General features: G+C 28.1%; 2 protein-coding genes across 2 annotated transcripts; both read left to right on the top strand.

Moving 5' to 3' along the window:
* Positions 1-166: 166 nt before the first annotated feature.
* Positions 167-4,460, top strand: LOC101502291 (3-hydroxyisobutyryl-CoA hydrolase-like protein 1, mitochondrial). The gene is made up of 12 exons (XM_004510055.4): positions 167-407; positions 486-699; positions 872-951; positions 1,080-1,163; positions 1,789-1,873; positions 2,728-2,813; positions 2,910-3,031; positions 3,303-3,363; positions 3,496-3,594; positions 3,709-3,810; positions 3,892-3,933; positions 4,072-4,460. Exons 1-12 carry the CDS (start codon positions 303-305, stop codon positions 4,189-4,191), a joined length of 1,200 nt encoding a protein of 399 aa, XP_004510112.1. The 5' UTR covers positions 167-302; the 3' UTR covers positions 4,192-4,460.
* Positions 4,461-14,671: 10,211 nt separating this feature from the next.
* LOC140921013 (WAT1-related protein At4g30420-like) lies at positions 14,672-18,153 on the top strand. Its single transcript, XM_073370678.1, has 6 exons — positions 14,672-14,866; positions 14,963-15,031; positions 15,769-15,885; positions 15,977-16,214; positions 17,368-17,526; positions 17,606-18,153. Exons 1-6 carry the CDS (start codon positions 14,682-14,684, stop codon positions 17,765-17,767), a joined length of 930 nt encoding a protein of 309 aa, XP_073226779.1. The 5' UTR covers positions 14,672-14,681; the 3' UTR covers positions 17,768-18,153.
* Positions 18,154-18,559: the final 406 nt, after the last annotated feature.

Raw genomic sequence — 18,559 nt, 5'->3', positions numbered from 1 at the left:
GGGTTTCAATGAAATGTTATGTTACAATGAGAGAAATTGATATATGTAGAAGTAAGGTTTTAAACTAATAATCTAGCCTTAATAGAATTGTAATAAGTTGTGGTAAAATGATGTGTGAATGTAGTAGAAAAAGAGGGAGCTTGTTAGTTGAATAAAAAAAGACATTATATTATATGAATTAAATTAAAAGCGACGTGTGTTGTGTAAAAATGAAAGAGGTATACGCAAATGCAATAGAGAGTGAAGCGGAGGAAAGCAGCAGAAGATTGGATCGATTGATAGATTGAATTCAGTTATTATTGATGATGATGATGATGGCGATGCAATGCAGAAGAAGAACAGCGACTTGGTTGCTACATCATCAGCTTAGCCGAACCCTTTCTCTCTCCTCCGTGGATCACGATTACGTCATTCTTCTATTCTATTCTATTCTATTCAATTCAATTCTATTCAATTCAATTCAATATCTCACACCCTCTTCACAGGTTTTGGTTGAAGGTAATGGATACTCAAGAATGTCCCTTCTCAACAGACCCTCCTCCCTCAATGCCATCAACACTCACATGGCTGCTAGACTTCATCAACTTTACACAAGTTGGGAGCATAACCCTCATATCGGTTTTCTCATGCTCAAGGGCACTGGCCGCTCTTTCGCTGCTGGTGGAGATATTGTCGCTCTTTACCGTTTTCTAAACAAAGGTCAAACCTTTTCCTTTTCCAAATTCGACCGGAGGTTGCATCCATAGATTAGGTTTCCGATTATTGTACCAATATGGTTTTAGCTCTTTTCTTCCGTCTATTTTAAATTTGTCATTTTCTGCTACATTTTTTTTATACAGTTCTGTTAATTTTTCCCTTTCAATTTATGCAGGGAACATAGAAGCCTGTAAAGAATTTTTTAGAACAATTTATAGTTTTATATACCTGCTAGGTACATATTTGAAGCCACATGTGAGTATAGTAGTTGGAGGCTTGTCAATTACTTGTGCTCATTTTATTAGACATATAAGTTTGATATACTCATTTCTGCTGTTTTCTATGAAAAATAATTTATACTTGTGAGTGGTATGTTTGTGCAGGTAGCTCTTCTGAATGGCATTACCATGGGTGGTGGGGCAGGAATTTCTATCCCTGGGACATTCAGAGTTGCAACAGACAAAACTGTATGTAGTATCAAACTTTATATATATGTACACACTAATCCTCTTGCTCATTATTCATCTATTTGCCATTGGGGGATTGTTATTTGTAAGTTAGGACATGGGATTTGTGATTTGGGAATATGTTAATGGGCCTTACATTGTGGCGCAAAATGCTTAAACCGACGTTACTTTTAGTACAATGGAAGCTTATATTATTGGCATTCACTTTGCCTTGCCGATGTAGGACTTTAGGATATATAGCTTATCACTAAGCAAATGCTATTGGTAGTTTATCCAAGGATAAATGTACAGTGCATATCAAAGTATTTGTTTGCATAATTGCATTGATTGTGAAAACTTCATGGTTTTGGTCTTAAAAGTTTAGCATTCTATTTCAGTGTGTAGAACTTTACTTGCCTTCATAAAGATGATTTATCCTTTCTGCACTATATTTAAATGGTGGATTAGCTCTGGTATTATATCAAATCATAAATGGGAAGTGGTGGAACAAACAATTAGTAAATTAGAGTTTGGAATTCTGTCCTCTCCTACTTTAACAAGTTTGTCTTCATTTTGGGATGATATGAATTTTAACACTTGGTTGCATATGCCGAGTTCATTATAACTACTAATCACTAATTTGCAGGTTTTTGCTACACCTGAAGTTCTTATTGGATTCCATCCTGATGCTGGAGCATCTTTTTACCTTTCACATCTACCTGGTCATATAGGTATTGTTATGTGTATACACTGTACATGCCTTGTCTTCTGCTTTAAGTTGAAGTTTCAATGCCTCTGCTTGGGAGATTTTATATAACTCATTTTAACAGAGATAGTCTTGAAGATATTTAATATTGTACTTGTGTCTGTGCACTTGGAGGGGATAGTAGCAAGTTTTGACAATTTTATATGGCCAAGTTGTTAGAAATTAGTCTTTGGTGCATTTTTCTGGAGCATATGCACACATCTTTAACAGGGTCTCACTTGGCCTTGAACTTTCTTTTAGGTAGAGCTAGATAAGGTTGTTTTCGGTCATCTTCGAAATGCAAAGGGATTGAACAGTCTTGCTACATTCCTAGGTTTTTTTTATTTTTTTTTGTTCATGAGGATACCTTATCCTTCCCATGTTCTAATTTTCTTCTTCGCGTTATACTTATTTTTTCTATACAAAATTTGGGTATAATCAAGGGTGGCTTAAGGTCAGTGTTAGTTATGGTGGAGTCTTGTTTGCTACTTAACATAGCTTGGAATAGTTGTGCAATAACCTGGTCCATCTTCAAATTTTCGTTTATGCCTCCCCTCTTTCTCTCTCATACACATTTTATAAGTTCTTAGAATTATTCAAATCCTAAACAATAATGAAATAAACAGTCATTCTTTGAACTGTTATTCTTACTTCCAAGAGTTAAAATGTTATGCACCAAATATAATTGAATAATGAAGGATTGGTTAAATAGGTTAATCCTCTTATCTTTAACATAAATGATTGATGGGAAATTCATGGGGGTTAAGGACTAGTCACCAATTGAATATATGATTGATGAACTTCCTCTTTCTTTGTTTCATTGGTTGTTATTGTATGCAGGAGAGTACTTGGCTCTGACAGGGGAAAAGCTCAACGGAGTAGAGATGGTTGCCTGTGGACTTGCTACACACTATTCACTAATTGCAGTTTAGTTTTGTTAAGCCTTTTTCTTCTTCTTTTTTTTCAATTGTAATAGACTATTCTTGCTATATGGTATTCAAATCCTTTGTTTTGTCCTGTAGAGGCTTCCACTAATTGAAGAACAGCTGAAGAAATTGGTTACGGATGACCCATCTGTCATAGAAGCCACTTTAGAACAGTATGGTGATCTTGTACACCCAGACAGCAGTAGTGTACTACAAAGGTTTGGTTTGTCTTCTCTTTCATTTTCTATGAGGGGAGTCTTCACCTTTCTTGGATAGGAAAAACAATACAAAGAACAAAGAAAATATGAATGAGAGAGAAGGGTAATAGATTAAAAAATCCAGTATCTCAAAGAGGCTTTCATTCCATCTTCAAATCAAAACAAAGCAACCCCATTAAAAGGGACCACTATTAGAAAAGTATGGTTGGTTACTTCTCTTATATGTTGACTTACAATATAAGATAGCACTTCTACTTTTCATTTTTTTCAGGCTTGAAATTCTAGATAAATGCTTTTGCCATGACACAGTTGAAGAGATTGTTGATGCATTGGTAAGATTTGCATTTCTCTGCATGTGCTTCTGTTTACAATCCAAGTCTGGCACGGCTTACTAGCTGTGTCTAAGTGATGTGGATGAATATTTACCTTTTTTTTTATTCTTATCATTTTTAAATTTTCACTAGGAAGCTGCAGCAAGTGAAACAAAAGATGCATGGTGCATTTCTACCCTAAATAGACTTAAAGAAGCTTCTCCATTGAGCTTGAAGGTTTCCTTGAGATCTGTGAGTTCCTTTTGCTTGTCTAATGTCTACACACTTTGATTGGATTCCTGTTTTCTTTCTCTTCTTTTCTTAGAACAATCTGGTTCTATAATGTAATCCATCTAATCTGCACAGATTCGAGAAGGTAGATTTCAGACCCTTGATCAGTGCTTGTTGCGTGAGTACCGTATGACTTTACAAGGAATATCTAAACATATATCTGGTGACTTCTGTGAGGTATAAACATTGTGAATTTCTGGAAACTTAAACAAACATCTTGTGTCTTTCTCAACATAAGCTGATTTGAATTCCTTTTAGGGAGTGAGGGCGCGTGTGGTGGACAAAGACATGTCACCAAAGGTACCATTTTGTTGAATTACAGTTTTTTAAAGATTTGAAATTCATTGGCTTAAACAATTTCTTGTTTACAAACTAATTTTCTTCCTATTTATATTAAAATCCAAATTCCTACTCTGGTTGTCAATTAAATATATGCAGTGGGATCCTCCAACCTTGGAAAAGGTGTCTCAAGATATGGTGGATCAGTACTTCTTACCTCTTAGTGAATTTGAACCTGATTTAGAGCTTCCCACAAAGTCCCGTGAAGCGTTTTTGTAGCTTACCTTTCTACGGAAGTGTTTATAGAATTGGACAAACACCATTGATATATTTTGTAGAACAAAGATCAAAGCATGAAGTTGTTAACAATATCATGGACATGGTAGCTAGTGGATTACCACATGTAGATTGTACCAGAGCTGGGTTGTGAAACAGCTTTAGTCTTTGTTTAGCATAGATGAACGTCTCCATCTTATTCTGGCCTGCATATATTAACTATTCATATGACATTCATAAAACAAATAAATTTATTGAAGATAAAATTTGGATGAAAATGTATGGCGTTGATTCTGGAATACCATCAGTACAGACGCATCCAATGCATTTTTTTTTTTGCTTATATATAATCCAAGCTGTTTAGACCCTTATGAGAGGATATAATGTAGTCTCTTTATTGCCTTTTTTTTTTCATTCACAATTCTCGATTTTGAAACATTGATTAAGAGGAATTAAGTTACTTGCCATTTGGACCAACAATTGTTTCTAAGCCAATGATATTTTTGCTACACATAAGTGTTTTTTTATAAAAAAAATCGAGTATCTTTCATGCATAATTGCGAAGACTATTCACTCGAGTTGTATGATATCTAAATGGATGGTAAATCCTCTCTAAGAGTTTTAATGCTGTTGCATGTGTAAGTTGCATAGATTTATTTAATTAATTTGACAAGCAGCATGGATAGGATTGCACATATATAATTGCTTTAATTTGACATATTAACATGGTATAATAAACCATATGGTCTTCATCTTCAAAAGTGGTTTTTCTGAATATTTAATACCATACCCCAACAAGTATGCATCTATCCCACATTTTCCTCAAACCATTGCTTTTACCCTTTTAAATTTTTTTATATATTTTTAAGTTATAACTCAACTGATAAATATTGATATTGTTAAGTTAGATGTCTCGGGTTCAAATTCAATACGTACAGTTGTGCATTAATTATGTAGTATTTACCATTGGTAAACTCAAATTGAATTTGCTTGTTATCCAACAAACTTAGTTTGTTTTTTGGAATACATTTAGACTTTTGGAGTTCGTGGATTTTCAATTTCTTTTTTTTAAAAAAGTTCAGGAACAACTCTGTATTTTTGGAGGATGGGGTATAATTTTAAGGGTAGGAGTAAATTTTTTTCATTTTTTCTTTGGTAGAACAAAAGCAATTTAAAATTGACATTAAAAAATTGAAGTGACCCTTTTATAGCAAAAAAACGTAGTTAAGTAATCAACTAAGCTAATGGACCACATAATAATTTCTGCAGACGTTTTAATAAATCGCTCTACATAAGATAGAAAGTTGCTCACCCCCCTCGGTTTACCTAATTTACTCCTTATAGAATTATAGCTTCCGATTTGGTAAATTTTCGTAAGTGTAATCCAGTAACTTAAAGTTCCTAGATTTATCAGATCCGGTAGACATCAATACATAATTTGTCAGCCTTCTTATCAAACAATTATTCTTCAACACGCAACCTCAAATCATTCACTTACTTTTACGTTTTTGAAGTTTAAAAATCACATTCTTCAATTCATTGGTATCATGAACTCTATTTTTCTTTATTGCAAAAGTAATGTAGCTTTAAAACATTCACAATTGTTATTTTGGTTTATATTTTTTTTTTTGAAGTTATGTAATGACTAGTACCAAATTCTAGGATCTAGTAGGTAATTTTTTAAAAAAACTTCATACTATCAGAGTCACGCATCCGGTAACTTGTTTTTAAGAAATGTAACACTACATGATTCACGCATCATGTAGATGTTAATGCAGTCCATAATAAGTTATTTTCTGCATAATTGAGTTTTAATTTGTGTTTAATGTTTGTAGTTAGTTATGGTTGAGTCTGAAGTTGAATCCAAATATTCGCCGACATCTAATTTGAAACTTGAGGCGGTAGCTGAACCAAAACTTGAGCCTGCAACTAAAGAAATATCAGAGCCCGTGCACGATTTGAAATCAAAGGAAGCAAGTGATTTGAAACTGGATATTGCAGAGAATGGTTATTGACATTGATGTTGGGATAAATTTTATTACTGATGATAAATATAGTTGCCAAGATGATTTGATTGTTTGGGTTCGTTGTTAGGCAACTTAGTTAGGGATTTTCAGTGGTAATTACAAAATCTAATCATATGGTTTTGATAGAAGAAAACAAGTTTTTATATTGGTGTGCAAAAGAGTTGGTGTGTATTAAGAAACCAATAAGAAGTTGAAACGCGAAAACACACTATCTAGCAAATGTGAATGTTCCTTCATGCTGTGTGGTTATTTCCTGACAACTAAAGAATGAAATCTTAGTGTTGTGTCAGGATCACACAACCATGAGATGGATAAAAAATTAGAAGTTCATCTCGTTGTTGGTCATTCAAATGAGGAAGAGAAGGAACCTGTTGGTGTGATGACAAGGAATATCTTTCCACCAAAAAATATTCTTATGACTTTGAAAGACAAAAGACATGAAAGTGTGACTACAATGAAGCAAATGTATAATGCACGTAAAAGTCCGGAATCAGAAATGCAACATTTTTTGAAATGCTTGGATGATTACAAATATGGATACAAATATAGAACGATTGATAAGTCTGAAACTGAAATTTAAGATATTTTTTGGACTCATCCTAAATCAGTTAAGTTGTTTTAACACTTTTTTGACTATGTTGCTGATGGATTTGAAAATTAGAGTGAAAAGAAAAAAGAGCGTTATGTTCTATAGGTTAGTAGCTACTATATGGATGAATCCGGTAACTTAAGTTATAGGATGCATAATTCAAGTAATTTATCGAACAGAATCCTGCAATCTGGAAAGAGGAAATTTGAATTTTTTATGGGGGGTTGGCAAACTTAGGGGCATAGTCATCTGGTTCACAATTCTCTTGGGTACGTGGTACGTGGTACGCGGTACGGGTTCGGGTACGCGGTACTCTTGTGTTAAGGCCAATAATCTTCAAAGTATTCGGTATGTGGGAGTATACATAATTGGTACGCTGTTTCGGTTTGTGGTACGTTTTAATATACAAATCGGTATGTTAAAATAAAAAAAAAAAATAAAAAAGTATTGGTCTTAACTCAAGAGTGAGAGTACCTGTTTCCGTAAAAAAAAATATTGACAGCACTAGTTTCTATACCGTTCTTAATAATGACAAAAAATACAAGTTTACAAATTTTTTTTTTTAAAAAAAAAACCTAGAAGAATTTGTGATATTAATTTTAGATTGGTTGTTTCTAAATTACTAGAAATTGAGTTATCTATATAAATAAACTATTCTAAATACAAAAATAATTATTTTTGTGTTTATACCATATGATTGTTTTTAAAATACTAAAAATTGAGTTATTTATATAAATACGACAATTCTAAGTATAAGAATAATTGTATTTGTGCTTTTAGCACATTGGTTGATGAGTAACTATCCTTAGGGGATAAAGAATTCTCAATTGGATAGTATGAATAAGCTAATGCTGGTGCCGAAAACAATGGCCGAGTGGTTAGTATTCTCTAACTCTTTCATATGTTTTTGTAAACATTGTAAGGTAATGGTTTTTACTTCTTTCAATTAAAGTTTCTAGGTTGTCCCAACATATCATTATTTTTTGTTTCTTTCAATTATCATTTTTGTACCGACAAAGTTAGATCTAGTCAAAGAGATTAGTCTCCTACAAGTGACGAACCACAACTACAATGATTGTTAAAAAAACATTCCACTGTCAAATGGTTCCAATAAAATGATTTTCTGCAATAGAAGGAGACATTCATCTAAGAATAACTGATTTTTTAAATTATAAAATATTGGGATGAGTTGTTTGAGAAAACATTTTGTTTGAAATTTGTATTACAAAATCTAACTATTACTTTATTTATTTATTTTTATTGTTAAAACTATTACTTAATTTCTACTAATATGTGGACTCTAGAGGAAAGTAATATGATTTCGAAAATAATTAGATCAAATTATCAAGTGGTGTTGAATGGAATCCGGCGTACGATATATTTCCTATATAATAAATAGCGCAAGTAACCTATATCAAACGCATATATGTTTTTACTCATAAAAATATATATAGATCGTTTTAGATAATGATGTAAATATATTTTCATATAAATTATTTTATTACTTTTATATTACCATTTGGAAATTAGAAATAAACAATTTTAATATTATTCTAATAAATGTTCAAAAAAATATATAGTATTTAAGAATGATATATTGAGAATATGTTATACGAATTCATGTGAATTTTAAATAAAAAATCCTTCTCCATTTTTCTAAAAAAATTATGTGAAATTTATTAAAGTTGTGTAAATCTCTAATTTAATCAATCCTTCAAATGTGATGCTCTTCTCTCCTACAGGATGCAAACTTGAGTGATTAAATTCAATACTTATTGTCAAAACTTTTGCGAGATTAAATTCAAAGTTTACTCTACTTAATTATAACATGTGGGTGGTAATTTTTTTTTTAAAATCAGGTAATGGGTGATACATTTGAGAATGATGTTTACTGTTCAAAATCATGGGAGTACAGTTCATATATTAATATGTATATGTATATTAAATTATATTATTTGGATTTGTACACCATCGATCTGGTTGTCGGTAAATTATTTTAATTCTTTGATTTTAATCACGATTATTTAAAAAAAATAAAAAAATAGATAAGTGTGATTTGTTAATAGTATAATTTTTTTTATACTAACATCGTATATAAAAATCCATCTTTTTTATAATGATCAAAGTGAAATTTTCGCAATTAATAAATTTTTTGGATCACCAAATAAAAAATTTAGCAAAAGCTATGATTAAATAAAGTAACTAAATTAAAACAAGTCAATAAAACACGTTGTTTTTACAAATTAAAGAAGGTTTTAATTAGGTGTGAATTGACTTCAAAATGTATTATCAAAATATACACGCACAACCTGTGATATTAAAACAATTTTCAGATTGTTTTTATTAGTGAGAAGCTGATGATGACACTCATGTTTTGACAAAAGTGTTTATCTTTTGTGCTCCTTGTAATGATTTTCATTACCCACGGAATATATATGAACATTGCGAGAAAATAAAATGAGTTAACTTATTTTGAGTAAAAAAAATGTATGACATTAATTGTTGATTGTCCTTAATTATTTCTACCTTTCATAACTATGATATATCATTCGTGTAAAGAAAGGTAATGCGTTCTGTTTAAGACTTTAAATTTTATAATAAATTATTTTATTAATTAAATAAAATTTTAAATAATTAATTTGATGTTAAAATTAATTTAAAATATATGTTGATAAATTAAGTGATTAATTTTGTTATATGAGTGTTTCCTATGATGTGCTAGTTTATATATATTAGATTACATGAATAATATAAATAATAAATATTATATTTTATTATTTTATATATTTTTCTAAAAATAATAGTATTTTAATAAAATATGTTAAAGAGTAAAATTTTAGACGATTTTTCGTGTATGTGCGCATGAGTAATTAATGTGATATTTTCATGTGTGTTTGACTGATGTTAAGTGTGTACATAGTTATATTTTAATTATTTAAAATTATTTTCTATTTTTAGTTATTAATTTTATAAATAATTATCTTGAGATAGTAGTAATATTGTATTTGATTTCTTTGATTTTTATATATTTGCTATGACATTGTGATTTTATATATCTTTATTATGATTTAATTAATATAAAGGGTTGATGATATATTTATTTATTTTATAATTTCAAATATTTTCTAATGATGGTAGTAATTTAATTTGAGTATTTGAAAAAATAAGTATAATTATAGTGATTATTTTAAATATGAGAGTTCTGATTATTAATGTATTTTAAAAAAATAATTATTTTATTTCATAAAATATTATTTTTGAAATACTAATAATATTTTAGAAATTAAATCATGTTTAAAAAAATATTAATAAAAAAAGTTAGTTTTAGTAATTGTTGGTTTTATTTTAAAAAAAAAAAAATGAATAAAATGTACTTTAAAAAATTAATTGAAAAGAATAGAAAATTGTGAGAAAGAGAGAGGACGAGACACGCTTCATAGCAGGAGCAGGAGCAGCAACTCCCCATTCAGAAAAAAGGAACAAAATTGATATCGGTCATGTTTTGGAATTTTTTTTTCGTTTTCATTCAAATTTCAGTAAGTTGTTTCACTTATCTAGTTAGTCACTTAAATACACTTTCTAATATTTTTAAACTTCTCAATTTTCTTCTAATATACCCGACTACTCTGTTTATGAGATTTCTTATTTTGCACCGTTTTTTTTTTACCGTAAGTTCGATTTGAGTGAAATCAACGCCAAAATGACGGTGTAAACAAAGACTATATTGTCCACTATTATTTTCCAATTTGGAATAAGTTTATTCGACTCAATTTTGAAACTGACCATTCTAGGGTGTGTTATCTTAATTTGTTTGTGACGTTTACCCATAAACTGTTGAGTTAAATCGATTGAAGAATAAAGAGTCAAAGAACAAAGACTTTTGCTTGTAGACTTGTATTCGCGTGTGAAAGCGTTGAAATTAAGTAAAGGGTGAGACAACATTTGAACTCATGAATATTATATATTGGGAGATGAACAGGAAAACCCAATTTTCCAACGATTCATTCAAAGCTCGCTACGTACGGCAGTAGCCCTTTGAGTGATAAATTAATTAATGTGAAATAGAAATATTTGTAAGGTGTTGATTGATATGATTTCTATAAATGTGTGGCATTTGATATTATTATGATATTCAGTGTCGAATGAATTTTATGTGTATGTTGGATTAGATGAGTTTATGTGACGTGATAATAAAAGATGGATGCATTGTGATCATTTTATGTGATGATGATGATGATGATGTATTATGACTAATAATTGTGATGTTATAAATTTATTACAAGTTTATGTGATAATATGATATATGATTATTGATAGTGATGTTATAAATTTGCGATGCATTTATGTGATGATGATGATAATGATAATGATATATGATTAACGATAGTGATGTTATAAATTTGTAATGAAAATATTGAAGTAAAAGTAACCTCATAGGTGATTCCAATTTGTGCTCTAGATCACGGTCTTAATGGAGTATCATAGGTCAACAAAAGGAGAAAATAGGTGTTGAAATTTTTTAATGTGGAGATTATTTTATCATCATATAGGTAGTGTCTGACAAGTCTAGTGATTTTGGGAAAGTACAACTAAAAGGGTCTGATCGTTGTGGTCTACTTTTGAGCCTTAAGGCAAGATTGTTAGATATTGAAGGTATTCGAGTGGGGAATTTTTAGGTGACTTGGAGATAATACTCTAAATGTTGAGACCTACCATGCAACACACGTTTACCTCGACTATCGCGTATATGTGTCTCAAGTTGAGTTTAGGGAATATATGAGGACATGACCAATTTGAATTGTCCGTCCACTCTGGTGGTAGCATGATATCAAACCTCATAACCAAGTACTTTAGAGTTAGAATAGCATCACATTGTGAAGTAAAGTCTAAGCTCATGCATAACATTGCATTTCTTTGTGATTCTTTCGTTGTGATTAATGTGTTTTAAAAGTAATAATAGTTTCTCTTATATGATTTGATGCATATCATAATGAGATAATTATTTTACTTGAGTGACTTTGAAGTTATAATATGGTACTTTTGCTTGAACATTTTGATATATCGTAATGTGATTATGATAGATCTATTATGATTGTTTGCGTGTTCTTCATACTTATATTATACTATCAATATGATTTCAAAACTCACATCTTTCGTTGTTTGTGTTTGACTAAGTTAGTCATACGTTTGCAAAATCATAGTTATTACATGTTAATGAGTCTTGAAGATCAAGTTTAGTAGAAACTCTGCTATGATATGTGATATCAAGAATAAGAGTTGTAATTTATATTTTACTTTTATTTATTTAATTAGAAACGACTTTTTGTATGAAAACCTTATAAGTACTAGTAAGTTTTGTGAATTAAATTGAAAAATGTGATATCCTAAATAACTTGTAAAAGTTTATTTTCTCTATAAATTTTTTTTTATCTATCTGTTGCAAAAGTTTTATAAAATATAGCATACATTATTATATATTATTGATATTTAAGGTGTCACACTTTAGTCCTAAATCATATGGGAGATTTAAAAAATAATAATACCAATAAAGAAATCATACGTTTGAAATGCATTTGTGACATTTCTATGTAAATAAGCTATTTGTTTGATATTAAATTTACATAGTAATTTATTATGAATTGTTATAATATTAATAATTTGATTCACTCACTTTATTAACTAATTACTTTTGGGACATTGAAATGCATTCATGTTCATTTAAAATAATATATTTGTTAGAAAATATTTGTGACATTTTGTGTAAATCTATATCATGGGAGAATATCAATTTACTACTGAAGTAACTCTTGTTCAAATATAATTTTCTATATATATAACTAAATAATCATTCAACCACTCATCTCTCATATGATTACACATTCAATTCTTCACAAAATTCACGTCAGAGACATTTTATAACAATGGCAGTTGACACAAGTAAAATCAAAGCTAACTTCAAAAGTAAATATATCATTAGATACAAAATATATTCTAATTTTCACTAATATTTTAAAAAGATAAATTATCGTATTTAACTTTGAAAATTGATCAAATAAAAGCTTCAAGTTGGCTTTCAAACTCCATTAATTGAACCAAAGAAAATTATGATGGATAAATTTTTTTCAAACGAATAATTCCTTATCAAATGTAAAAAAATAATATCTTGTATATAAACTTGCGCTAAAGAAGCAACTTAGTAATTGTTAAGGTCTTGAAGATGTATATCAATCACCTGATAAAATAACTCAACTTAAAAAAATATGTAAATTTTAAACTATGTTCTATCTTGGTTTTTGCAAAATAACGATGCTTCATTTAATAAAGTATGTCAACATCATATCTCATATTTTACATTCTTTCTTTGCACGCGCTAACTAATGATATGGAATTTACTATATTTTGATCACTTTTTTTTGTAATGTTTGACAAGACTCGTTAGTAATTGTCAATATATTTTACGTCACATTTTAATTAAAAATAAATTAAAAAAATTGCATATATTTCAATAAATGTCAATCTTCAATTTATTACTTTTATATTAAGCCATTTTGCTAAATAAATTCATGAATATCAATAAATAAAATATACAAAAATATCTCTATGGTTCTATACAGAAATTTAATATTTACAAAAAGTTATTAAATAAAATAATTGTAAAAAATGTTATTCGTGAAATAAGTTCATCCTCGTATATGTTCCGCAGGGGGAAATATTTTAATGGTATTAAACACTTCAGTATCTTTTATTTTAATTATAATTAAAATTATTTGATTCATAAGTCATATTCTTTAATATTACACTGAGTAACATATATACTCTACTTCAATTATAGTTAAAATTATTTAACTTTACATTTAATAAAAAAGCTTTAGTATATTATTTATTTTTTTTATCAATAAAATGTAGAATAAGAGGATGGTGCCTCAGTCCAATTCATATTCTTGATCTCATGATAAAATATTTTTGTCACTATTATAAGCAAAAATTAATTTCTTTTGACTCATTGAATATTATTATTTTCAATACACTTTTCATTTAATTCAAAACATTTACTTACTTTTGACTCATTTAATATTATTATTTTCAATACACTCTACATTTAATCCAAAATATTTACCGTTGATAGTTAAATATTTGACATTAAAAATAAACAATTTAATAAATTTAAATTTTGTTTTATAAGAAATTCAAAAATTAATTAAACATAACTACATTTGTTATTACTTGTAAAAGTAGGTTTTTTTTTTTAATTTATAATAGTGATTGGAGGGACTATATGTGTATTCTCACCTATATTAATTTCGGAGTATTTTGAGAAGGTTTAATTGATATTTTGGTCCTTTAATTTTCACTAATTCTTAGAATTGGTCCCCTTATTTTAATATCCGACAATATCGGCTCCTTCTTCAAAAAAATTAATTAAAAATTATGATTTAACATATCTTTAATCAATTTTATTATGTAAAAGCATCTAGATAGATTAATTATTTATATGTTATTAATATAATTACAAAAACGAATCATTTTTGAAATCGAAATTAAAATTTTTGGAGTGAATATTTATATGTTATGAATATTAATCAGTCAATATCGTTGTATCATATGACGCGTTGTTTAAAATATATCACATCATCATTTTTTAATTGAAATACTTTAAGAATACACTAAAATAGTTGAATTTTAAAATAGAAAAATTAATTCAAATAATTGATAAAATCAGAGGAAACAAATTTGCAATTAAGCCTTTTGAGAATGATATCATTAAATATAAATTTACTAATATTTAAAAGTATCAAATGTCAGCACAATTTTCTTATATATATGTTTCCCCATCTCTTCATTTATAACATATAAACAACGTGTATTTGTAAAACAAAATGGGAGGTTTAGACATAGAGTACTGCATGTCAATAATGACTATGGTGTTTATACAAATTATATATGCAGGTATGAGTCTTGGAAGTAGAGTTGTTTTTTTGCAGGGTATGAGTCCAAGAGTATTTGTAGTCTACCGTCATGCTTTTGCAACTATTCTTCTTGCTCCCATTGCTTATTTTTCAGGGTACTTAATTTGCTACCTATAACTACAATTATTTCTTAATTGTTGTCATGTATATTAATTAATTAATTGATTGATTGTTTCTTTCTTTTTTGACAGGAGAAGCTCTGGCTCATATACCTTAAATTTAAGGAGTTTTTCCTTGATATTTTTTAACTCAATAATTGGGTTTGTTTCCATTCTCTCTATCAATACATATAAATGCATATTTACAATCATGTAAACTACAAAATTCGTTTGAAGTAAGTTTTATAATTAACCTTTAATATTTTGTCATATGTAATACTTGTTGTAGTAATATATATTGATAACAACGCTAGAGTAGAGATTAATTAAACATATACTATTAAATTAATTATAAATTTAGTCTCTTTATTTTTATCAATTCATGAAATCGATCCATCTATTTTTTTAAAATTTGATAGTCTTGGTTACTCATTCTAAGTTTTTAACTAAAATTATGATGTTGTGACATGTTTTAAATAATGTTATATATGATACGATGATTTACAATGATTAACATCCATGAAATTGCACTAAAAATCTTTAAAAACTTAACTTTAAACTTCAAAAATATTTCATTTTTATAATTTAATTAATGACATATAAATAGTTAATGCATATGATAATTATATATCACAAAATCATATACATAATCATTTAAAATATGTTAAATTGTTATTTTTTTTTTAATTTAAAAATTAGAAAAATGATCAAAATTATCGATTTTTAAAATATAAGAACTAATTTCTTAAATTAATAAAAATAGAAAAATCAAAACTTAAATTAAGTATATAATATTAATTTTTATTTGATGTAGCTAGTAGAAGAAATAAAATATCTGATAAGATTGATTAATCTTTTCACTCTTAATTTTATGTTGTTGCTATTGGGATATGTTGCAGCGTTACGTTGAGTCAGAATTTATATTTTGAGGGCCTATACCTAACATCAGCTTCAATTGCAAGTGCCATGTCCAATCTTATTCCAGCAGTCACATTTTTAATAACAGCTTTTATAGGGTAGTTACTAATATCTAAAGTCAACAAGTTTTTGTTACTCAATCATTTATTTCAAATTGAATTTGAATATATAATTAATTATATATTACAGAATGGAGAGAGTGAATATTAAAAGTTTGAGAAGTATAGCCAAAATAATTGGGACAATAATATGTGTAAGTGGAGCAGTGTGTATAGCATTGTTGAAGGGTCCAAAGCTACTCAATTCAGAAAATCTTCATTCAAAATCAATCATAGGCACAACTTCCGGAAGTGATGAGAATTGGCTGCTTGGATGTATGTTTCTCATTGGAAATAGTGTATTTTGGTCAATTTGGATCATTTTGCAGGTATTTGATATTATGTCAATATGCATCACTTCAGTTTCTTTTTTTCCTCTTTAAATAGTGTAACCATGTGTTTTTATTATGATTTTTTTTAAATGAAGAAATATTATATTAATAAATAATAAAATAATAAATTATATTAATAAAATCAAATAATATATATTAAATAAAAAAATAATTTAATGCGGTTAAGTAAATATATTAAAAAAAAATATCTAACATCTGTAACTAAATTCGTTTAGAACGAGTTGAGGTTCGATCTTCATTTTGGTGACAACTTCAATTGGTTCAATTATGACATTCTAATTGTAGAATTGAGAGACATTTAAGTGGGTATGGTTAATTAAAATTTGATTTTTTTTTCATGTAAAGTATTTTTTTCCCTTCATATTTATTGGATTTTGTTTAATTTTTTTAGTTTCTTTTTATTAGGCGGAGAAAAAGGGGAAAATAGGAGAGAGTTGTTAACAAAATATGACGAAGTTGTTAATTTATTTGCAATAGATTACAAAATTAGAAGAAATTGTTAAAATATTATAACACATTATTTTCTTAAGCATATCTACTCAACCGCTCTAACTTTAATGTAATTTTATTTAATGTATTTTTTTGATTTTATTAATATAATTTAGTTTTTTATTTTATTTTTATTAATTTAACATTTTTTCTTTTGTTAAAAAATTAAGTGTAATCACATCTCCAACTTGCAAAAAGTTTTTTTTCTTCAAGATATAGTGTAAAACTACCCTAGTATGAATACTTATGTATAACTTAGTTCTATAGCAAAATTAGAATCAAATCATATTAATATGAGCTATTTTCATAAATTATTTTGGAGAATTGTTGTAACTAATAAGGTGAAAATAGTTAACAAATATGTTGTAAGTTGTGTTGTAGTAAGTTTTCTCTAACAATCTCAGATATATTAGTGTTAATTAATAGATAAGTTGATTGAAACAAATTTGTTGTCAAAAAAATAAAAGCATATTAAATTACTATTGAGTGTTGGAATAACTTATTCATATTATCAAGGGTTGGACTTGTTGCTCGTGTGTATAAAAATTCACTATTTAAGAAAAACAATCTTTGAAGGTATATTTGAGTCTAATTAGTCTTAGATATAATCTTACCACCCTTTAATTTATATCTTCCTCAGGTTCCAGTATATGCAAGTCATCCTAATTACATATCAGTTTCAGCTTGGACATGTTTCTTGTCAACAATACATTCATCATTAGTGACATTATTCTTGGAGCCAGACCTAAATGCATGGAAGATCAATTCTATATTTCAATTTAGTTGCACTTTATATTCAGTATGTGAATTAATTTCCATGATGATAAATAAAATATAAAAATACTTGTACATATAGTAGTAATTAATATATTTTGCAGGGAATTATGGGATCTGGTTTAGTATTATGTCTCCAAGCATGGTGCATTAAAAACAGAGGACCTCTCTTCTCTGCAATGTTTAATCCCCTCTTCACATTGATTGTTACTATTTTTGCTGCCCTGTTACTTCATGAGGAAATATACATTGGAAAGTACTACTAATTAATATTTAACTACTTATAATGAAGATTATGGACATATATAACTAATTAATTAAATTATTATTTTGCTTTATGTGTGTCAGCTTGATAGGTGCAATTGGAGTCATCATTGGCTTGTATGTGGTGCTTTGGGGTAAAGCTCAAGATGTAGTTAGTGGAAAATATAAGATAGATCCAAAATCAATGGTTAATGAGACAGAGGAAGTGAGATTGTCTATAAATCAATCTCGTGAAAAATCACATTGTAAAAATGATTTACAAGAACATCTTTTAGCTTGAATCTACTTTACACTATTAATATTAAATAAAAAGAATTTGTGTTAGAAGAGAAATGCTATTAGTATAACAAAAAAGTGTGGAATATAAAGGATATTGATTTTGCATCTATTAATTTTGCACCGTAAATGACCTTTGAAAAATACTAATATTGTTTCTTAATTTGATGTCTGGTTGTCGCCCTCTGTCGTATTAAGTCATCATCTCCCATCGTTTACTACATTTTATATAAATAATCAAACTACAAATTGTTACAAAATGGACATAAACAGTTATAAATCCCACAAGGATTCACATGGGATTTCTCCATTCACACCAATACTAACAATGTGTATTGATTCCGAATCACGTGAGAGATAAACGAAACTTTAGTTAATATTAATGCACACGCTCACATTATCTCGAATCTTATAAAAATAAAATGTGCATTCTCGCCTACATTATTTAGGACTACTTTTAAAAATAATTATAAAATATAATGAAAATATTAAAATTTACTTATTTTTAAAATATTTTT

This window comes from Cicer arietinum, chromosome 7, assembly GCF_000331145.2.
Source record: "Cicer arietinum cultivar CDC Frontier isolate Library 1 chromosome 7, Cicar.CDCFrontier_v2.0, whole genome shotgun sequence".
NCBI lineage: Eukaryota > Viridiplantae > Streptophyta > Magnoliopsida > Fabales > Fabaceae > Cicer > Cicer arietinum.
The sequence above is the reverse complement of the archived record's forward strand: the minus strand, read 5'-3'. Positions and strand labels throughout refer to the sequence as shown.

Bases quoted from the DNA above. Each gene is read 5' to 3' on its own strand.
- LOC101502291 (XM_004510055.4), top strand. From the start codon at position 303: ATGATGATGATGATGGCGATGCAATGCAGAAGAAGAACAGCGACTTGG. The intron at 1,164-1,788 runs GTATGTAGTATC...ACTAATTTGCAG, and splicing joins GAGTTGCAACAGACAAAACT to GTTTTTGCTACACCTGAAGT. The intron at 2,814-2,909 runs GTTTAGTTTTGT...TTTGTCCTGTAG, and splicing joins CACACTATTCACTAATTGCA to AGGCTTCCACTAATTGAAGA.
- LOC140921013 (XM_073370678.1), top strand. From the start codon at position 14,682: ATGGGAGGTTTAGACATAGAGTACTGCATGTCAATAATGACTATGGTG. The intron at 14,867-14,962 runs GTACTTAATTTG...CTTTTTTGACAG, and splicing joins CCCATTGCTTATTTTTCAGG to GAGAAGCTCTGGCTCATATA. The intron at 15,886-15,976 runs GTAGTTACTAAT...TATATATTACAG, and splicing joins TTAATAACAGCTTTTATAGG to AATGGAGAGAGTGAATATTA.